Raw genomic sequence first — 22,177 nt, 5'->3', positions numbered from 1 at the left:
TCCTCCGGGTACTCCGGTTTCCTCCCCCGGTCCAAAGACATGCATGGTAGGTTGATTGGCATCTCTGGAAAAATTGTCCCTAGTGTGTGATTGCGTGAGTGAATGAGTGTGTGTGTGTGCCCTGTGATGGGTTGGCACTCCGTCCAGGGTGTATCCTGCCTTGATGCCCGATGACGCCTGAGATAGGCACAGGCTCCCCGTGACCCGAGGTAGTTCGGATAAGCGGTAGAAGATGAATGAATGAATGAATGAATGAATGAAAAATGCACCTTGGTTGGACTAACAGCTTCAATCAGCGCCAAGTAAACAAACAAAAAAAAGCTAATAATCCCCTAATGGTGCTATAAATATGGCCGGTTCGAGGCTATGTGACTCTTAACCACATTTATCTGATTAATTGTAGTTTTAAAGCCACTCAGTAGCACAGATGTTCCCTATTAAGTAGATACTTCCTTCAAAAAATGCAAGCTCTGCTAGCAGTAAATGAACCCAAATGAAGAATAGCACTCTACCTTTCATTCCCCATTAGCGTTGTTAGCATTTTTATAGAACACCTTTCTGTTGGCTCGCTAAACACATTTGCTTTGGCGTCGAACCCAGTTTAGAGACGCTGTACCTACACTGGCAGCGAGCACACAGTGTTTAAACCTAGCGAAGCCCGAATGTAGAAATCACACAGCGTCTGTACGCGCCTCTGTCGTCACACCAAAGGCCCATCTGTCATTATTAATTGCAGAGACTTTGTAAACACGGTGCTGAGAGAAACACACACACATACGCTGTGTTTTGATGAGGACTCGCTGGACCGTGAGCCGTTCCAGAGTAAATTTAGCGCTTGGAGCGTTTCCTGTTCTGAACATGTTGATGACTGCCTCTGATACGACTCCCGATCACGCATTTAACACTGCTCTCAGATCAGGGTCAGGAGTCTTTATAGAGTTTTAGTGTTCTGTGACACAACGTGTTGCATTTCTCGTAATGCAACAACTTCACAACAATGACACATTTTTATTTAGCCATTATTTAGTCACACAACATGATTTAATGATTTAATGATGTGGCACATCCATGAGTCCGATCACATATTATAGTATATATATATATATACAGCGGTTCCCTCTCCAGCCTTTATTTATCCTCTCTCTTCAACTTAATAAGACAAAGAAAAAACAAAATCAGTCTGACTCTCAATCTGACTCAGTCTTTGGGGGTTTTTACACCTGGTCACTTCATGCGTTTTCTGTGATCGGATAGCTATCCGATCGTAAAAAGACCAGGTCTGAATGCCTTCCGAAACATTTTCGAGACTGATATAAATTCAATCGCTCAAACCACTTCAGGAGGTGGTCTGGGACGCATTTCAGATGAAACTGGACAGGTGTAAATGAATGTGGTTGTTCAAGCCACATACGTCAGGACTATACTCCTCCCAAATGGAAGTACGTCACTCGCAAGTGATCTTTCACCCAGGTGTCTCGTTGGGTCTTAAAATGCACTGCTGCCACCAGTGAAAATGCAGCAAACAGTAAATGCTGTTTTTCAATTACCCCAGAAATTAGGTAAAATATATTTGCATTTTGGGCGGGAGTAGAAAGATCGGATTGATATCTGATTCGCCAAGACGCATTTATGTTGCCTAATGTAAATGGAATAGTTTTAACAAATCAGATAGCTATCGGATCAGAAAAAACACATGAAGTGACCAGGTGTAAAAAGGCCCTTAGACTCAGTCTGAATCTCAGTATGACTCTCAGTCTGATTCCCAATTTGACTCTCAATCTGACTCTCAGTGTGACTCTCAGTCTGCATCTCAATCTGAATTTGTTTTACACTCAATCTGACTCTCAGACAGAATCATATTCTGAACCTTGAGCTGACTCTCAATCTGACTCATAGTCTGAATCTCAATCTGAATCACAGTTTTACTCTAAATCTGACTCTTAGTCTGACTCAATCTGACTCTCTCTAACTCTCAGTCTGACTCTCAATCTGTCTGCATCTTACTCTCAATTTTAAGTCTGAATCTCAATTTGACTTTCAGTCTGAATTTCAATCTGAATCTTTATCGGACTTTCAGTCCAACTCTTTCAGTTGGACTTTTCAGTCCAACTTTTATGCGTTCCTGCTTCACATCACACATAAAATTTCTCTTCCATTTTCTCATCGTACTCGAAGAGACACAATACACTAAATGCTTTCCTGCTCTTCTGAAGGTCAGAGTCATTGTGATCTCTCTCTGCAAACCACCAGGGAGAAATTGACAAGCATTTCTGGGACCATTAAGCATTTTATTTTTCAGTGTTCTGAAAGATTGGTGACAAAGAGAGTTAATAGGCATGTCCTGCTCACTGGAGGAAAACGATTCAGATGGGGCAGTGAAACAGGAAGAGTATTAAGACTTTTGTAACACTTAATCACTTTTACACAATATGTTTACTCTGATTGGATTGTATCACTAATTGTGCACGTTTTCATTAAAATTGTTAATGAAATAAATAAATAAATAAAATACCATATGCAGTGACCTCATCATATATGGGCGTGGTTAAAATAGCCGCTTTTCAAAACACCAAAACACACTTTTGTATATTAACGAATGGAGCCTGAAAAGAGCTGAACAATGGCAATGCCTTGGATTTAAGTCACTTGCAGTCCAATTTATGTGAAACAGATCTGGGGTCAGATTGGATACACGTGGTACTGTAAAGTATCAGTTGCAGAGCAGAGTGCAGCTGTGGAATAAACAGTGGTTTAGGAGCAAACAGTTCACAATTTCACCGAATCTTTTCCACACCTTTATCTAAATACTTAGGGCTACAGAGGAGCCGCAAGTTGCTAAAGCCTGCTATTTATATGGTGCATGACCTTTGGGTTTTGTGTGCCGAAACGCTGCCGCTGGAGATCAGAACTCGTCCGAGCAATTGTCAGGCATGTGTCATCTCCTTTGTATTTTTACACAACTTTTTTCTTATAAATGGTTAAGGCTGAGAAAAAGATAGTCTTTATACTACGTTCCTATACATTGCTTTTGATTAGCATTATTGTCATGATTACGCTGAGATCAGCTCTGGATTGCATTACCCATCAGCCCCTGCAGGTCATATGGTCACGCGACTCACATCACATGTGCAAGTCACCCTCACTTGTGTCCTGTTTGGCCCTTTAACTTCCTGTATTTAGTGTTTTTTTGTCTAGCTTCTGTTGCTGTGTCTGAATCTCAGTTGCCCCACAGTCTCTTTCCAGTTGGTATGTTTCTGAATTTCACACAGCTACAGACTACAGATGTGATTAGCACTGCACTAGTTAGCTCCTTAAGTGCATTATTACAGACTGGGGAATTAATGGAGATTATGATTATTATCGTGAGTGTGAAGCATGTGATGCTTCAATGAAAACCTTTCCTTTTTAAATTAGTGAGGCTTTCTTCTGTTTCTGCTCAGGAAACCTCCACCTGGTGCTCCTGATTTGTCCCCCTGTGAATCAGCACGGTATTAAGCGTTCGGTCTTTGGACCTTGTCTCCATGTTAGTATGCAGCTTCTCTTTTGTCCTTGGGTCTCCACATTAGCATTCATCCCCATTTCTCTCCACCGGTGTTGTTTAAATCAGTACGGCTCTCCTCTGATTACAGAACACAACCTTTGCATTTGGTTAGTCTCGCCATGTCAAAGCGAAAAGAAACGCCTTTGGCATCGCCCGTTATTTTCACTCATTATTAGTGATCCTGAGAAACATTTACACATTCCTAATCATCCTGGGAAAGTTCCACCTTTCGCTAATGCCGAGGTTTGTGATTCCATTAGGCTGGTATTAGACTCTAAACCACCAAAAGCTTTTCAGTTAGAGACCCATTTTTGTGCTTAAAGCCAAAAATAATGCACTGAAAGGGTTTCAGGCTTATAAATACTTTAGCCTTCAATTTAGAGCAGAACTGCGAGGTAAATGCTAGCATACATTTTCCGCTCTGGATAAAATAAGCTGGCACAGCTTGTTAAAAAGAGCTGACGTGGAAAAAAAAAAAAAATAATAATAAAAAAAAACCAGCAGATATTCTGTGCTTTTATGAAGTATATAATCACTTAGAGTTTACTTTCTGTTGGACCAGAGTTCAGGTCAATTCCAGGTCAAAACAAGTGAAAGAACATGTTTTAAGTTAAAGGAAGAGAAACCTGACATCGGATGAGGTTAATATGCTCTTAAACTCTCAAAACACTTAATCTCCTGACTTTTCAGCCTCATCTCGTGTACTGTTACTCATAACCTCCTGCTCCATTCGTTCACAAATGCCAAACCATCATGTACATGTAACTTATCTGGAGTCAAGGAAATGATGATCATGCTTCCTGTTTCAGCTTTGCTCAGCTGTTTGTTTTACTTTAAAATACATTATTCTTTCAAAGTTCTCCATCCACTCCTAGGTTATGATGGTCAGGACCCGTATTCATGAATATTCTTAGTGTAAAGAGTTAATAAGATGTGGGAGAAGACAGTAAGTTAATAAGATGATACAGATCTCCACAGTAATGCCATATATATGTACTGTATATATATATATATATATATATATATATATATATATATATATATATATATATATATATATATATATATATATATATATATATATACACACACACACTATACACACTACTGCTGCTGCATGTTGTATAAAAAGCATAATATTGCACAATACTGTTATTTGCACTACCATGAACTCACACTTTAAGTACATAACTGATCAGTCATATATTCTGTATTCCTATTTAATACTCATACTGTCTATATTGTCTCACATCACATGTATTGTCTTGTATAGTCTGTTTTGTCTTGTCTTGTGTAGACCAAGCTAAATGTATAGTATAGTGTTATTTATGTCTGTACTTTTGAGAGTCACAAACAGCCGGAACCAAATTATATATATATATATACACACTTATATATATATATATATATAGCTATATCTATATATATAGCACATATATATTCTGCCGCATGAGAGTGTGAGTGTGCCCAGCGATGGGTTGGCACTCCGTTCAGGGTGTATCCTGCCTTGATGCCCGACGACGCCTGAGATACGCACAGGCTCCCCGTGACCCGAGGGAGTTCGGATAAGTGGTAGAAAATGAGTGAGTGAGTGAGTGATATTCAGCCACCATGGAATTTAGAGATATGCTACCCCTCTGAAGCATAGCCGAAATGCCATAGTGGCAGAAATAACATAATTTGGCTTCATGACATTTCTGTGCTGTGTTGGAGATGTTTACATTTACATTTAAAACATGTTAGTGTATCTTTAAAATGATCGGTCTCGAATGTAATCCCTACACAATAAAGCCTCAGATATTTTAACATGGAGACAAAGTGAAGGCTTATAATAGACCATATACAGTATATGCAGAGAGTTTAAAAGAACTCCTATTTTTACAGTATATGGGACAAAAAAAATCACAGTCTTTCAAATAATTTGTCATACCTAGTAACAGGGTTAAGCCACGCCTCCTCTCTAAGATAAACATTGTCGATCCTTATTCACTTTTAAGATAAGATTCCTAGCTAGAAATTTGTAAGCTAAATTAATGGCTCTCTGTGATCATTCTTAGACTCCTTATGAATACGGACCCTGGTCTCGATTACTGTTGGTAAAGGTTACAGTTTTTTAAATATGTAATGCTGTGGAACATCCATTAAACGAGTGAGTTCCTCTTGTCTCTTCTATTTCAGTAGCTATAAGCAGTGGTTCCCTTACCAATCTCTCTTTATTCTCTCTCTTCAACTTAATAAGACTCTCAGTCTGACTCTCAATGTGATTCTCAAATTGATTCTCAAGCCGACTCTCAGTGTGACTCTTAATCTGACTCTCAGCTTGAATCTGTCTGAGATCGAGTCTGAATCTCAATCTGTATCTGTCGTCTCTCAGTCTAAATCTTAGTCTGAATCTCACGGTGCACAAAAAAAACTAGAATCTGCAGAGACGTGTAAACTCCATTGTGCTGAAGACGTTCAGTCTTTAGCTTAGCCTCCTTTCTTTGTTTCCTCTTTGCTAATAAAAGAGAGTGATGTTTTTATCTGTCAATAGTGATATGATGATGTCATGAGTTACAGATCTTACTTTATTCCTGAGTGAAGCCTCTGAGTCTCCGTGTGATTGGGTCCCGGGTTGGACTCAGGAGACGCTTCTGTGAGCCTCGTCGTTTCTGTGGCGACGTTTTTAAGATTCAGCGTGAGGCCGAAGCAAAGGGAAAGTTGACTTAACAAATGTCACGAGCTGCCAATACACCCGGTTATTCTCAGCAGTCCTTTGAACAAAAAAACACAGAGGAAAATGAATTTCAAATGCCACTGCTTCTATAACCTTTAATCAGTACTGCAACGGGGACGAGCCGGAATCCATCTCTTTAATGGCAGTGGAAATGAGCATGCTGGAGCTGTTCAGCTGAGCTTATCCATTAGAACATAAGAGGAGTGACAGCGGGGAACAACCCGTAACACATCACTGACTCTTCCTCACTTACCCCCTCTGTGTTTCAATAGCTAGCGCTAGTTAGAACACTCTTAATCAACATGCTAAACTCTTCAAATGAAATCTATCTACTAGCAAATAAACTTTCCTGTGAAGGCTGTTGACGTTTAACTGTATAATGCATTATATGCTACGTTGTGTTATTAACACATTAATAGAATGTTAACAAAGTGTTCATAACACAGATTCCAAGAAAGCAAGCTCAGCTATATTTGCACAGTGCATGACGAAAGCGACTGATTATGTGAAGATCGTAGAATAAACTTTGTGAAATATTTAACATGTAAATGATCACACTAATAACTTCAGTTAGAAAGAAATTGTGGACATTATATAAATATATATATATCTCCCTCAGTGTAGAGCTCACATCTCACACCCTCAGGATGTGGTATTGGTTATTAGAATGTGTTATAAACTCATCTAAACTTCAAACTAATTCTGTTACCATTCTAAACATCGTCACACAAAAAAGTATCTGTAATGTCTTCTCATCAATTAGTACAGCAATGTGTATAATAATAAAATCTTAGAACACACACATGAACACAGGGACACACACAGACACACATGCATAAACATACACACACACACACACACACACACAAACATACATACAGACATAAACAACAGGCTCCTGTTAACTCAGAAATAAAGCACTCAATACAATAGAGCTCAATACATCAGAACAAGACACATGACAGATGGTGCAAAAGTGCTAACAGAGCTGGAGTTAAAGATAAAAATACATCAATATCGACGAGTATTTACTGTTAATTAGTATTATTTACAGACAGACATGTCCTTATTACTCAGAAATACACCCGAAGACGCGTCTTCATTCGCTGCAGATGAGCTGATTGACTAGAATGATTGACAGCTGTCTAGGAACTTATAATAACTTACAGCCCCTGAAAGCTCCGCCCCCTTTCTCCATCTCACAGTATCTCATTGTTTTTGTTGTTATATTGTGGTGTGGTGTGTTGTTATATTGTGGCGTGTTGTGTTGTTGTGTTATATTGTGGTGTGTTCTGTTGTGGTTTTGTTGTTATATTGTGTTTTGTTGTTATTGTGGTGTGTTGTGTTGTGGTTTTGTTGTTATATTGTGGTGTGTTGTTATTGTGGTGTTGTGTTGTGGTTTTGTTGTTATACTTTGGTGTGGTTTTGTTGTTATATTGTGGTGTTTTGTGTTTTGTTGTTATATTGTGGTGTGTTGGGTTGTGTTGCTATATTGTGGTGTGTTTACACACCCAAAATCATCATGTTGTCAGTTATCTTAAAGAAATAAAAGGTGTAATGTTTGATGGATTAAATAGAGCTGAAACAGAGCGAGTCTCATCTCACAGTTTAGCAAACATCTGAATGTAATGATAATTAGAAGAAGAGAAATTACTGATTGGTTCCAGACGTCTTTTAGCAGCAGTTAAAGCGTCAGACTGGAAACTGTGTTTGTCTCATTTCTCTGAAATATCTGTTTTTTCCCTTTTTATTTTAACTTTCCAAAATCACCAAGAAAAATTCTAACCCACAAACTGTTTTCCTGTACAGTACACACACACACACACACACACACACACACACACACACACACACACACACACACAAACACAAAGTGTACTCTACAGAAATCATACTGTATGTGCAACAAACACACTACTGTAAGAGACATATATGTCAAAATATAGACATAAAATACAAGAGAATATCTGAGCAGCCTACACTACCACCCCCCACCCCCCAAACACACACACACTTTTCTAATTCCAGTATTAGCATGCTGAACGTGTGTGATTACAGAAACACCTCTCCTGTTTGCTTTGGTGCATTTTCATAAGAATACTGATCATCAGATGAAACCGCTCAAGCTCACTGATCTGTTCCTGAATCCTTTACACCCTGACAGATGCCATCACATTAAATACAATAATCGGAAAAGGGGAGAAAAAGCGATGGTGAGTGTGTGAGGATTAATAATGTACCGTCTGACCCTGGAGCTGATATCCAGCGTGAAGCTAATGACCCCATTACTCCCTCTGATGGCTCTTACCAGCTCCAGCATGGCAGAAGTGTTTGTTCTGGCCAGAATGCCCACATCCCCTCCATCAGCTGGACAGCTGCATAAAAACGAGCCAATGTTTCTACAAGTCTGCTATGATGATGGACTAAATCATTTAAGAATCCAATCCTGGAGGTCAATCCAATCCTGTTGAGATGGTAAGTGAGACACGAGGCCTGTGGCTGTGTACTGGAGGAAAGATCAGACTCTGGCGTACGATTGATCATGGTGAATCTGGGTAAAGGAAATATACAGTAAACTGAAATACAGTGACTGAGACAGTGGAGCAAATGCAGGTATTAAAATGTTAAACAGGATTCACACAACAGCAAAAACGCTTGTATTTGACACTGAACAGAATCCTGGATTCTGATTGGTCTGATTGCTTCTAAATGCTCTAGAAGAGTAGGATTTAGCATTCAGACCAGTAATAATAATTTAGATTAACATCATATTAATACACAACCCTCTTAAGACAGAGGGTTCCTCAAAGGTTCTTTGAGGGTTTATGGGATGGATTAGAGATCTTGAGTGAAAAATGCTGAAGAACTAAAGGTCCAGATCAAACATGTTCTTAAGGGTTATTTTAAGGGTTCAATAGATAGTGAGTGGTTTGAGTTACTAAAAAAAGTTCTTCAGGCATGAAACACTTCAGGCCTGTGGTGCTGTTTCCCTGAAGCTGTATCTCTTCACCTGACAGAACTAAGGAACAGTGTGGTCTAAAGTCAACCCTGTGTGATGGCCAAATACACAATGTACAAAACCAAATACTGTGTGATCTTTCTTTATTTATTCTCTATTCACCTTGCAGTCTTGGTCCTCAAATGTTTGAACTCCTGAGGCTTTAGGCAAGAACACCAACTAGACTTGTGCTAGTTATCTAGCATCATTAATAGTATCATAGAGCTAATCTCTTACAACAGGAAGTTGCAAATCTCTGTGGTATAAAAGGAAAAAAACACTCGCTGTTATATTAAAATATCCCTCTTATATCATACAGTTCCATCCTTTATGTGAAATATTCTAGCAGCCATAAACAGTCATTCCTAATTAGAGGCACACAGTTAAATAAATGGAACTAAATCAATGTGTTTTCTCTTACAGTGTTTTAGATGCAAACATAAACATGGAGTAAATGAGTAATGTGTTGGGAGAAAGATGATGTGTGTGGGAGGGAAAGATTTTACAGCTGGAAATAAAGATTCAGCCTGAGATTCAGATGAAAACATAGAAACATCAGCATTTGTTGCTTTGAGAGCAGTGCATGGTTTGTCTGTTTATGAGAGAGAGAGTGTTTGTGTGTGTGTGTGTGTCCTTAGAAATACCCTGTGCTGCTTTATATTTTGTTGCTTGACCCCCTGATGTGCAGCTTTATCTCTGTGATGCCGCCATGTTCACATTTTGTATTCAGATACTCTCTGACCTTGCTCCTCTTATCGGAGCAGACAGACAGGAAGTGGCCATCAAAAGGTGGCTGGAGTGGCTTCTGCGCACACTAATGCGACTGCACAGGCTTTCTCACCTGGTGTTTTTCTTCAAAATGAAACAGAAGAAAAACTCCACACTGATGTTGACATGTTAACCTTTTAGAGCTACAGTATAGCCTGTGCATAGAGGAGGTGTAATTACTGAAGCAGACGATGCTGATGCTCTCGCATTCACTCTCAAACCCCTGCACGTATCTGTCTTATACTGTATATCTAAAAGGCTCATGTTAAGTTTCTAAATATATTGGCACATGCACACTTTGACATTTTTAAGAAGAGGAGAAGCCTTTATTTTGTCACATCACAGCACAGTGAAATTTTTTCTTCACATATACCAACTTAGGAGGTTGGGGTCAGAGCACAGGGTCAGCTATGATACAGCACCCCTAGAGCAGAGAGGGTTAAGGGCCTTGCTCAGGGGCCCAACAGTCGCAGCTTGACCGTGCTGGAACTTGAACCCCGATCAACAGCCCAGAGCCTTAACCGCTTGAGCCATTTCCATATGCTCTCAGTAACCTGGTGGCCATGTCACACACTACTGCTCATCACTACCTGATTTACACCACACTACCAGATCAGCACCACACATTTTATTACAGTTTTAACAATTGCTTAAAACTGTTTAAAAACATGCCAAAATCATCACTTTATACACCTTCTGCATAGAGGAGGGAGTTCAAAATATAGTTTTAATATGAGTTTATGTTGACGTTTGGTAGCAAAAGAAGAAACTCAATAGACTCCCAAGGTTCCTTATGGAAAACTAGAGATATTTACTTCCAAAAATGGTTGTTCCTCTTCTTCAGATCCTCTCAGATAGAGTTTTCCGAGTGTGTTGGGATTAGCCAATCATAGCTTTTAGATTCAAGTCAGATTTACATGTTACACTCTGTTCTGTTCTTTAAGGGTTCATTGGATAATTAAGGGGTCTTAGAGTAAAATAAACATATTTAAGGGTTCTCCATTTTCTATATTAACACTCATTTCTATAAATAAATAAAAAATCTTCTCAGTGGTTCTTCGGATAATGAACAGAAGGCTTGTATTTGAACTATATGTGACAGAGAAACTCTCTGAAGAATATTTGTGATTCTAAATGCTCTAGGAGAGTAGGGCTTAGCGTTCAGACCTGTAATAATTCAGATTAACATTATATTAATACAATACTCTCTCAAAACACAAGGTTCCTCAAAGGATTTTAAGGGGTTTTTAAGATAAATAAGAGATCTTTCCAGATCAAATGGTTCTTAAGGGTTTTTTAAGGGTTCAATAGATAGCTAGTGGTTTGTAACTACTAAAAAGAGCTCTTGGGTTAAAGTGAGAAACACTTTAGGCCTGTGGTGCTGTGCACCACATGCAATAAGCTGTATCACTTCACCTGACAGAACTGAGGAACAGTGTGGTCTAAAGTCAACCCTGTGTTATGGCCAGATACACAGCTGACTGACAGTCATGTTTTCTTTTTATTTCTTCATTCTTTCTTTCTTTATTCTCCTTTCACCTTGCAGTCTGTTGCCCGACTGTGGAACATGGTCCTGAAACATATGGACACCAGCAACAGAGCTCAGTCTGACTTGCACCCGTAACACCAGAGTCTTTAGACAATAACACCAACCAGACTTGTGCTAGTTAGCTAGCATCATTTATTTCATAGAGCTAATCTGATCAGCTCTGCTTTCTTGATTACTTTCAACACGAAGAGTTATTTTTCCGACCTTTTGTTTGTAGCAGGATATGGACAAAACTACTGTATTATTGAGTCTATAACTGAGCATGGAATTTTTCTTATGCAGCATCTTGGACTCTTTGTGTTTAGATCCTCTTATCATCTTTAAGATCACTGTTTTAATTACACGATGAGCCTCAACAAAGATTAACACATTTCTGAAAAAGAGACAAACACAGAACGGCCTGAACGGACTGTAAACTTTCCTTTCTTAAGTGTGCAGGTCTAATTAATAGCCTTAATTAGGGTTTGCTATTGACAAAGGCTCAGTGATTATGGTCTGAGTAAGTCATTAGAGCCAATGCTTTTGTAATCGTGTCTGAAGTTCACAATGCAGCACGTCCCAGCAATCCATTCCTCTTTCCACTGCTACTCTGCTGTATTGTATTCCAGCGAATGCTTTGATTTTTTGCGTGGCGCAGGTGTTGCAGCCTCTGTGCCGCTGTGAACAGTGAATTCTCAGAGCCGCTGGCTGCGATATTTTCATCTCTCCCTTGGATTAGAGTGAAGAGCATTGCTTTTTAAGCAGCTATTCAGGTGCAGGGTAATCAGAGCCATCACCACGTGGCAAAGATGAAAAGAAATACAACAGAGTGAGAACAGGGAAAAAATACACCGGCACATTGATCAAACACATATCACTGCACACTTACTCTGGCTTACACACACTGCAATATGCTGTATTATGTGCCTTACTCTGCCTTACACTGCCTTACTCTGCCTTACACTGCCTTATGCTGCCTTATGATGCATTATGCTGTCTTACCCTGCCTTACACTGCATCACCTTGCCTTACGCTGCTTTACACTGCCTTACTCTGCCTTATGCTGCTTTTTTCTGCCTTCTGCTGATTTACACTGCATAACGCTGCCTTACGCTGCATTACGCTGACTTACACCACATTATGCCTCCTAACACTGCCATACTCTAACTTACACTGCACTACACCGCCCAAGACTTTGTTACTCTGCTTTACGATGCTTTAAACTGCTTTACACTGCCTAGCGCCGCCCAACACTTTGTTACTCTGCTTTATGCTGCCTAGCGCTGCCTTATGCTGCCTTACACTACCTTATACTGCTTTATGTGCTAGGGCTCTGTGCAATACCACATGTTGCATCATGAGCTTTTTATGCTGTATTTCTTCATTCTTTACACACACACAGAGAAATGTTCAAAACAAGCTTTAAATCAATAGATACTACAGAAGTATTTTGCTTGAGTTTTGAGTCTGACATTAATGAGAGATTGTGTGTATTGTGTGTTACTGAGTAGATTACGGATCTGATATGGTTTCTGTTGTACAGTGAATACTGATCACATTTATAAAACCTGCGCTTTATAAAACCTGTAAAGGAGGATGAATTTCTTTAAAGCTGCCTTTTAACAGTGGCTGACGTCTAATGCACTTTACACACAAAATGTAATACACTTGAGTCCACTTCATTGTGCCTTTTTGTGTGTACGGTAGCTAACACTTGTATGAGTACAGAAACAGAAATGTAGCATGTGGCTAATTAGAGAAAAATATAAAAGGTGACAGGTTTGATTTAAACTAACGCCATCCAGCCGGCACTAAGTCCAGTTCGGAGAAGGGGTCTGTGTAGAAAAGAGGTCATCAATTCAAGTCCCAGTGGGCCAGAGTCCAGCACAGTTCAATGATTTTGCTGCTCAAAGACACTGGATTTAACTCACCACTTAATTACCAGGCTTAGCGGCGTGCTAGAGTGGAGAAATTACCAAACACGGCTGGACTGCAGTCCTCCAGGACTCAGATTGATGACTTCTGCCCTGAACTGTTTGGTCTGGAAAGCTTTCATCAAAAGGCAAATATTATCCAGATTAGACGTGACCAAAACAAATCACAGTAAACAACAGCGATGTTTAGTCTGTAAACAGCACAGGCTCTTCAGTATAACCCTGCTGTTTGATTAGATTTTACTTACGAGACCATTTACAGCAAAGCTACAAAGTATTAATTTTAATTACACTATTAATGAACTTAGCCTAATGCTTTAATTATATTAAAGCAAAGAATAAAACACGGCCTGTAATGACTGACTTTAGAAATAAATTCAGTATATTAATCATTTTTGAAATCTTTTTGCTGTTGTGGGACGTTTATGAAACCTGTTACTTCTCGCTTCCTTTATAGAAACGATAAACACTCGTTCCCTCAGCATACTCTCTGTATTCTCTCTCTTCTAAGAAAATACATTTCAGCTTGTCATGTTATTAAGACAATGCAAATAGTTTTAAACTCCTCTGTCCTGTTGATGTGGAAGTTAGAGCTTGACCTCTGACTGTTACAAAGCTTTATTATTAAATCACTCTTCAGATAAGAGCTACTCTTCTGCTACTCTCTCTTCCTTTTTTTTTAATTGCTGCAATTTATTTCTGTTCCTCTTCTCGATCTGTTGTTTACACCGCACGCCTGCTCCACATTTTCTGCCATGATTTTCTTGGCTTTCTCTCATGACTTTCTCTCATGGTGCTATCGGCTCTTGGCCATCTTTGTTTTCGGTGTGCTGCTGAATTGCGTGATGATAAGCTTATCTTTACCGTTTACTGTTGTCTCCAGTGAGGCTCGAGTCCAGCAGCGGTTCGGCCCGATATCATTTTTCAGCTGAATAATGTGCTGCGTCCTGAGAATATGTACTCTGATAAGCGCAGGGTCAAATCTGATCGACTCTCTTTCTCCATATCCGTCCATCTGACGCTGTGTTTCTCCTCGGTACACACTTTGTGTACAATTTATCAGTATCATGGCTGGAAGTTGTGTACTATAAAATAATCACCTAATCTATGTTCCTACTGTCTCTTTGTGTGTGTGTGTGTGTGTGTGTGTGTGTGTGTGTGTGTGTGTGTGTTGGAACACTTTCCTCCAAATGATTTTGAAAACAACAGATACCACAGTTACAGTATAATATAATTTAATATCTTCATTTTATTAACAAATGTGCATTAATTTATGAAAATGAGGCTACTTGTGATATATGCACGAATTTGCATACTTATTAAGAACTAAGATTTTGGGATTAGGCCATCCTTAAAAATATTTTGGTTTGCAGTAACAGTAAAAAAAAAAAAAGGGTCGGTAGGTGGGTCTATATTTTTTTTTCAAGTTTCAATGTAAAAGAAAAGTACAATTAAAAGTAAAATACAATGAAATTTAATAAAATTAAAAATACAATGCAAAAGTACAATTTTGGTGATGGTGATTACGTAGGTATGAATTTAAACAAATTAGCATATTGTGACGTCACTGACTGGGTCTTCAACCCGTGCCTTCGGTCTAACACGCCATTCACATTTCTGCTGTAAAAAGAGAAACATTGTGCAGAAGTATTATTTGCCGTTATGCGTGTGTCCGAAGCTGCAGTTGCTGTGTGACGCATTCCAAAAAATTGAGTCGGTCCTAAATGGACAGGGTCGGTCGGGTTACGGCAAACAAGAATATTTTTAAGGATGGCCTTAGGAACAATCCTGTAAAAAACCTCATGGGTGCAGTTTTTTTAAATTATTTTATTTTATTTTTAGAAATTTTAAAAGTACAGTGTGGTTTACAACATGTGCAATGAAATCAGTGTGATCTATAACACTGGCAAGATTAAAAGTGGGTGGAGCTTAAAGCCTCCTTTAATGTTGCTCAATTTCAGATAATAATTGTGGTCACAAAAACCGTTTAATAAACATTTTTTGTTGAGTTTTGATATTTTATTACTGACCTTTAAGTCGAATATCTTGTCTTGATGCTTTTTTCTATAGATGCAATCCCGAAGGTACAGTTATTAAAATAAACCTTCCATTTTCTCATGTTTCTCAAAGATGTTAAGTCACATCTTTAAAACCTAAATTCCAGCCACCGTCAGATTCACACCTTTGCATGACGATGAGGAAATGCTGCAGGCATCGATCATGTCATGTTTTGTGGGCTGCTGTTAGGATTTTTTAAAGGAGGCAAAGATCTCAAAACCAAATAGACTGGATTTAATGGCATATAAAGGCCCTGTCTAGACAGATGATTAGGCATTAATGGGAGAGCGAATGGTTCTAGTCCTTGGTCACTGTGGTCAAGGACCTTCAGCTTTTGAGGGAAGCTGTGAAGAACAATGAGCTTGAGTTATTTCAGTAAGAAATCACCAGATTTGGCAGACCTGAATCTCATGAGGATCTGTTTTACCCAGTAAGTTTCACTTAAGAAATAGAGACGTCTGATCTGAGATCAGTTTAGTCTCTGTTTAATAAGTAACTGTCAGAGATTGGCCTATGCCCTGCCGGAGCACTGGGGGGCACTGAGAGGTGTAGGGTCATTTCCCATTAATCCTAATGTGGTTGGTTATTTACACCCTTCATCGAGTGTCAATTGTCTGTAGAGTCATTGCTCACAATGTGCGTTATGTTTGCCATCGTGTGCTGTCGTGTGTATGTTTTGTTTCCATGTTTATGTAACCTTGTTTTTGCCTTGTTTCTTTTTATATCATGTTTGTTCAAGTTAAGTCATATTTTGTTATGTTTTGTCTGATAAACCATGGTTTGTCTTTATCCCTGCATTTGGGTCTGTTAAATCTATGCCATGCCATCGCCAATACAGGGCTGTCAAGTGTCAAGCATTGAGAGTGACAGTCACACATTTCAGTCTTTTCTCCCGCTCTCCCGCCACACATCGTATTTCTCACGCAGAAAAATGTTTTGACTATTTATCATATATTTAATATGCTGCAGCTCCCAAAATGTATGTCCGCACCGCTGTCTCTATGGAACCGGGCAGGAATCAAGCGCATCTCAGTTCTTAGTCGAGCCTGACACTTATCAACCAATCAAAAAAAAAGAGGCTACACAATAGCCAATCAGAAAATAGCACTATCTGGGTAAGATTTAATGCAACAACCAATGAAAAAAAAACATTCATTTGAGAGGGTATTTTTGATGGTCAGTTTGAACAAAACCTCAACACGAAACAGCTTGTCTCTGGACGGGACATTGTCCTCAATCATAACCCTAAAAATCGCTGGGCTTGAGCTGAACTGTTTTAAATGGGAGCAACATTACAAATGATAAAGGAGTCCAAAAAGGCAACAAACACTTACAATAAACAACACCAGTCATAATCTCTCTCTCTCACACACACACACAAATTAATAAATGATGGAAGTTGACCAGCTTTTACACACTTTTTTAGAGTGTAATCATAGAGTGCCTTAAAACATGATTTTATCACAGTGGTGCTGTTTAGTTCTGGACTCTGATTGGTCAGAAGGTGTTGATTAACTATCTAGAACAGCAGCCCTGTCAGTAGAACAGGTTTATATTAATGCACTCGCTCTGCTACGGTTATGGTTTCTATAGTAACGGCTTATTCAGATCTTTAGATAATATGTATGGAAGGAGTCTCCAGTGTCAGCACTTTTTAGTTTATGCTTCTTTGCTCTTTCTCAGTCGCATGACATTTTTTTGAGTTCTTCATCTGATGATTCCTTCCATAAATAGTGACTTTATCAAACAGACGTGTTCTTTACTCAGTACTGTTTAAAAGAGGAATGATGTGACTCTCAAAGCTAAAAAGAATTATTGGTGGGACTAAAGACGTTGTTCTAGCCTTTAAGGAATCAATCTGTGTGTGTATGCGTGTGTGTATATGTGTGTGCGCTTGTGTGTGTTTGTGTGTGTGTGTGTGTGTGTGTGTGTGTGTGCGTGCAAAGCAGACAACTTATATAAGATGAAAAAATTCATTTGATAAAGTTTGAACACAAGATGGCGGACCCCATTGGAGACCATTTATTTAAACCTTTCCTTAGTGTGTGTGTGTGTGTGTGTGTGTGTGTTTGTGTGTTCACAAAGTCAATTTTAAAACGCACCCTGCATTTGTCCATTGGTTTGTTTCTCTTGTGTTTCTCTGTGTATTGAGGAGATTGATCGAGTTCGGTGTTTGCAGGAACCAGCCAAGTCCTCTTTAATTACTGCATCATTAGCTGCATTTACTTCAACTCTCATGGTGATTCTTGTAGAAATTGGATTTACAGAGTCCTGTTTTCCTCCTCTGTATCCCTCCACCACACAAAAAAAGTGGAAATCCACAAAGGGGAAAGTTTTGTAACCTTCGGAGTGTGAAGATGGAATGATTTACCTCATAACCTTTCAGGCTAATTATCTATTTCAGAGCCTTTTGCTGTAAAGACATTTCTACAACTGCAGTTAGATGTAATTATCCAATCATACAATGTGGGATGCTGAGTGTGGGAGGGTGAGTGCAAAAAAAATATTAAGGAAAGCAGAAGCCCAGGCTATACTTATATATATTTATAGATTTAAATATATTAAGGTTCTCTCTCTGTTATGGCGAGTGCTTTCATAAGAGCTCTCCCCGTTCAACTGAGCGTTAAGAAGGATCCCAAATCCTGTCTGTATTTCAAAGGAAAGGTTAATTGAAGCAATGACTCGGATCACCAGTGCACACCGAGCACCACGGAATTTATCAGAGAGAAGCTTTCGACGAGTTTTTAATTTTCGTAGCTTAAGTTGAAGTGGTTTCAGGAGATGATGCGATTTCTGTCTGTATAAACCACAGGAAGTGGATGTACAACAACAACAGTAATATTTATTAGAACACAGGACATGTTATAGCTTGCAAACACTGGAGACAAGTGTCCATTGTAAGGACACACACATTCACACACACTAAAGATGTTAAACCAGACAAGGAAGTGAAAATCAAAACACAAGGCTCTGTAGTCAAGCTGTCATGGGGCTCATGACAAACCTGATTATTTTTTTCTCAGAAACTTATGGCACCCTGCATATTAGGAGCATCTATCATATAAACTGTACTACGTATGATCTTTGTTCCACCCAGGGCCGGTTCCAGCCAATTACAGTGCTCAGCGTAAATGAGTACACCTCAATATCTCAATGAACATAAAAATTATTTCCAAAATGTTGACAAGACTAACATTAATATAACATTTGTTATAACATTAATATAACATTTTTTTTTTTTTTTTACATTTTTCAGTTTTACTCAAATTAGGGTGATGCAAAAATGAGTACACCCCACATCTAGTACTTTGTATGGCCTCCATGATTTTTTATATCCACACCAAGTCTTCTATGCATACTGTAGACTGAACAAGTTTTTGTTCACATTTTGTAACATCTATCTTTTTTCCATTTTTCATGAATGAACTCTTATAGAGACTGGATGCTGTATGGAGAGTGATGCTCAACTTGTCTCTTCAGAATTAGCTATACTGTAGGTGTTGGATTGGGTTCAGATCCGGAGACATACTTGACCACTGAATCACTTTCACCCTGTCCTTCTTCAGAAATCCAACGATTGCCTTAGATGTGTGTTTATTATCATTCTCATTTTGGAAAAGTGCACGACGACCAAGGACACAGAGTGATGGTAGCATTTTCTCTTTCAGTATATAACAGTAGATCTGTGAATTCATGATGCCATCAATGAAATGCAGCTCCCTGACATCAGCAGCACTCATGCAGCCCCATATAAGGACACTGCCACCACTATGTTTCACTGTAGGCACCATGCATTTTCCTTTGTATTTCTTACCTTTGCAACACCATACAGTTTTAAAGCCATCAGTTCCAAAAACGTTTATCATGGTTTCATCACTCCAAGTATAGAGTCCCAGTATTCTTCATCTTTGTCAGCATGGGCTCTGGAAAACTCTAGGTGGGCATTTTTGAGCCTGGGCTTTAGGAAAGGCTTCATTGTGGATGGCACCAATACATGCAATTTCTCTGCAGTGTAGGCCGTATTGTGTCACGGGAAGCAGTCTGATGCAGTTTAAATAACTGCATCAGAAACATGCATTATATACTGTAACTTCTCATCAGAAGACGCTCCTGTCGAGGTGTTAACTTTCGTTGACAACCTGGACGTCTGTGAGATGGTTGCAGTTCCACCTTTTTGCTACAGTATTCTGACTGATAAGTAAAGCTTTGCTGATCCTCTTGCTGTTTCCTTCAACTTTCTGGTGTAAAGAAATTATTTTCTTTCTCAGGTCTTGTGACATTTCTATTCCATGTGGTGCCATTGCTGACAGCATGAAATGGGAAGGGGTTTTCTTTAAGTAACACCCTTTTATAGTCAACTGTCTGCTGTGGTTGAATTCTTGTTAAATTAGAGAGACATTTGTACTTTTAAATTTAGCTTTGCTCCCGAGACTTTCAGTGGGGTGTACTCATTTTTGCATCACCCTAATTTGAGTAAAACTGAAGATTTTGTTCTCTAAGCTATATTATTAACCCTTCTTTCATGGTATAAGTTAAACAAATGTCTTGTCAACAAGGGGGTGTACTCATTTACGCTGAGCACTGTGTATTAGGGTAGGCTGGTACAAATAATAGGTGGGTAATCAATGGTAGTGGCACAAACACCTAATCCAGTTCTCCCCATAACCAATATTTACAAAATTTCACAGAGCCTGGATGCATGCATCTGCCATAAAATAAATAAATAAATCAAACTTTGATTGTGTGGACGAAGCCTTAGATAACTTGAATAGCACCTGTGATAAAGATTTTGAGATTTTAGGACATCCTTAGTAGTTACGGTCTTGTTCCTGGAGCCTGAGGGCTGTTATACCCAAAGTTTTCCATGGTAATTTATTAATACCGTTATGTATGAAAAGGTTTAGCAAGTCAGTTACTAGTGTCTCTGATATCCTGTGTGTTTGTATTGTAAGTCAGTCAGTATTACTTATCTTTCTCTCTCTCTTTCTCTCTCTTTCACCTTTTTTGCAGCATGTGAGCTGATGACACAGGGTATCCTGGCTCTGGTGACCTCGACCGGATGTGCCTCAGCGAGTGCCCTGCAGTCCCTCACTGACGCCATGCACATTCCCCACCTGTACATACAGCGGAGCGACGACGGCTCACCTCGCACCGCCTGCCCCCTGAAGCCCAGCGCTGACGGAGGACGCTACACCCTGGCTGCAAGGCCCCCTGTACGCCTCAGTGACGTCATGCTCGCCCTCATCGATGAGCTCCGCTGGCGCAAGTTCCTGGTCTTCTACGATAGTGACTACGGTAAGAATGATGTCCCTTACTGGATACTCTCGAGTTGAGAGAAAATTCTTCTTTGAAAGCTACAAAAAACATTCTCTTAGAGTAAAGGTTTTGTTGGATTCTGAAGGTGTTGATTAGTTGTCTACACCTCCTGTCCAATCAGGATCGATCCTTTGATGAATTGCTTGGGTGTTGCTTTAGATTAGGGGAGATGTGTTAAGACTAGGGTTGCAAAATTCCGGGAATTTTCAAGGCTGGAAACTTTCCATGGGAATTAACGGGAATATATGGGAATTAACGGGAATATATGGGAATAAACTGGGAATTTTAAAAAAGTTCAGAGTTGCCTATAACAAGGAACTTAAATGTAGTTAAAAAAATCTTGCAGCATAATTTTGTTTAAAACAACAAGATTTAATGCAATTTAAGTTGATTTTGTACCCTACATTCCTCAGTCACTTGCACACAGCACACAGCTTACTGGAGGGTCATTGAAGCCAAACCCCCTGCATGTGCTTGCATTCTTCCATAACATGCACAGTAACACTTTATTTTAGGGTCATTTAACTTGTTGCTTATAATAATGTTTATTATGCTTTTGTGTTGCTTAATGAAATAATCAATTAAAGTTCTACTTACAATTAAATCAGTCAAGATTTTGACATCATTTTTAAAATTTGTATTACCTTGCATGTATGTCTGCTTATGACCAATCAAAATGTTTATTTATGTTTGTGTATGATAGAGTTTATATACATTTCCTTATATTTCCAAATAATTCCCATAAATTCCCGTAAATTCCCATAAATTCCCGTAAATTCCCATAAATTCCCGTAAAGTTTCCAATTTGGAAATATACCGGAAATTTACCGGAAACTTTCCACCCCTTTGCAACCCTAGTTAAGACAGACGGTCATGAACTGTTACAAGTGCTGCAGAGAGTTTAGAGATGAACAGCTGCAAGCCTGCACATCTCTGACTATATAATAGCAATTAAAGCTTTTCATTACCAAATGACTTGTCTAGGAGTGTTAATGGAAATTCAGGCTTAGGATAGGGATCTCCTGGAATATTGGAGCTTTTGATTTGTTTGTTCAGAGCAGCATTTGAGTAACAGTGTGTTCTCTTTGGTTGAGAGCTCTTAATGAAGAACACAGAGTAGATGAACTCACCGATGATGCACTTCACAGCTTTTCCCAGAAAGATTTCTAAGTGTGGCTTTTAAGTGTTTTTTCAGCTAGTGATTTCTGAGCCCATATTTCCCAGGAAGATTGTTTGTTGTTGTTCTTCTGTTAACAAGCAAGGCTGTTTTCATGGAGGCTGCACTTATATTCAGCATGTTATAATTATGTTTTTATAA

The 22,177-nt window shown here is 39.0% G+C and overlaps 1 protein-coding gene across 2 annotated transcripts in view; it reads left to right on the top strand.

Moving 5' to 3' along the window:
* Window positions 1-22,177, top strand: part of grid1b (glutamate receptor, ionotropic, delta 1b) — a 319,760-nt gene that overhangs the window by 108,999 nt on the left and 188,584 nt on the right. For both annotated transcript variants that reach the window (XM_060862319.1, XM_060862311.1), the window contains exon 3: window positions 20,554-20,838. In XM_060862319.1, the coding sequence (XP_060718302.1) occupies window positions 20,554-20,838 (285 nt within the window). The remainder of the gene's footprint in view (window positions 1-20,553; window positions 20,839-22,177) is intronic.

The sequence above is a fragment of the Tachysurus vachellii genome, chromosome 2, assembly GCF_030014155.1.
Source record: "Tachysurus vachellii isolate PV-2020 chromosome 2, HZAU_Pvac_v1, whole genome shotgun sequence".
Taxonomy (NCBI): Eukaryota; Metazoa; Chordata; class Actinopteri; order Siluriformes; family Bagridae; genus Tachysurus; species Tachysurus vachellii.
Note: the sequence above shows the minus strand (reverse complement) of the source record. Positions and strands in the feature narration are given on the sequence as shown.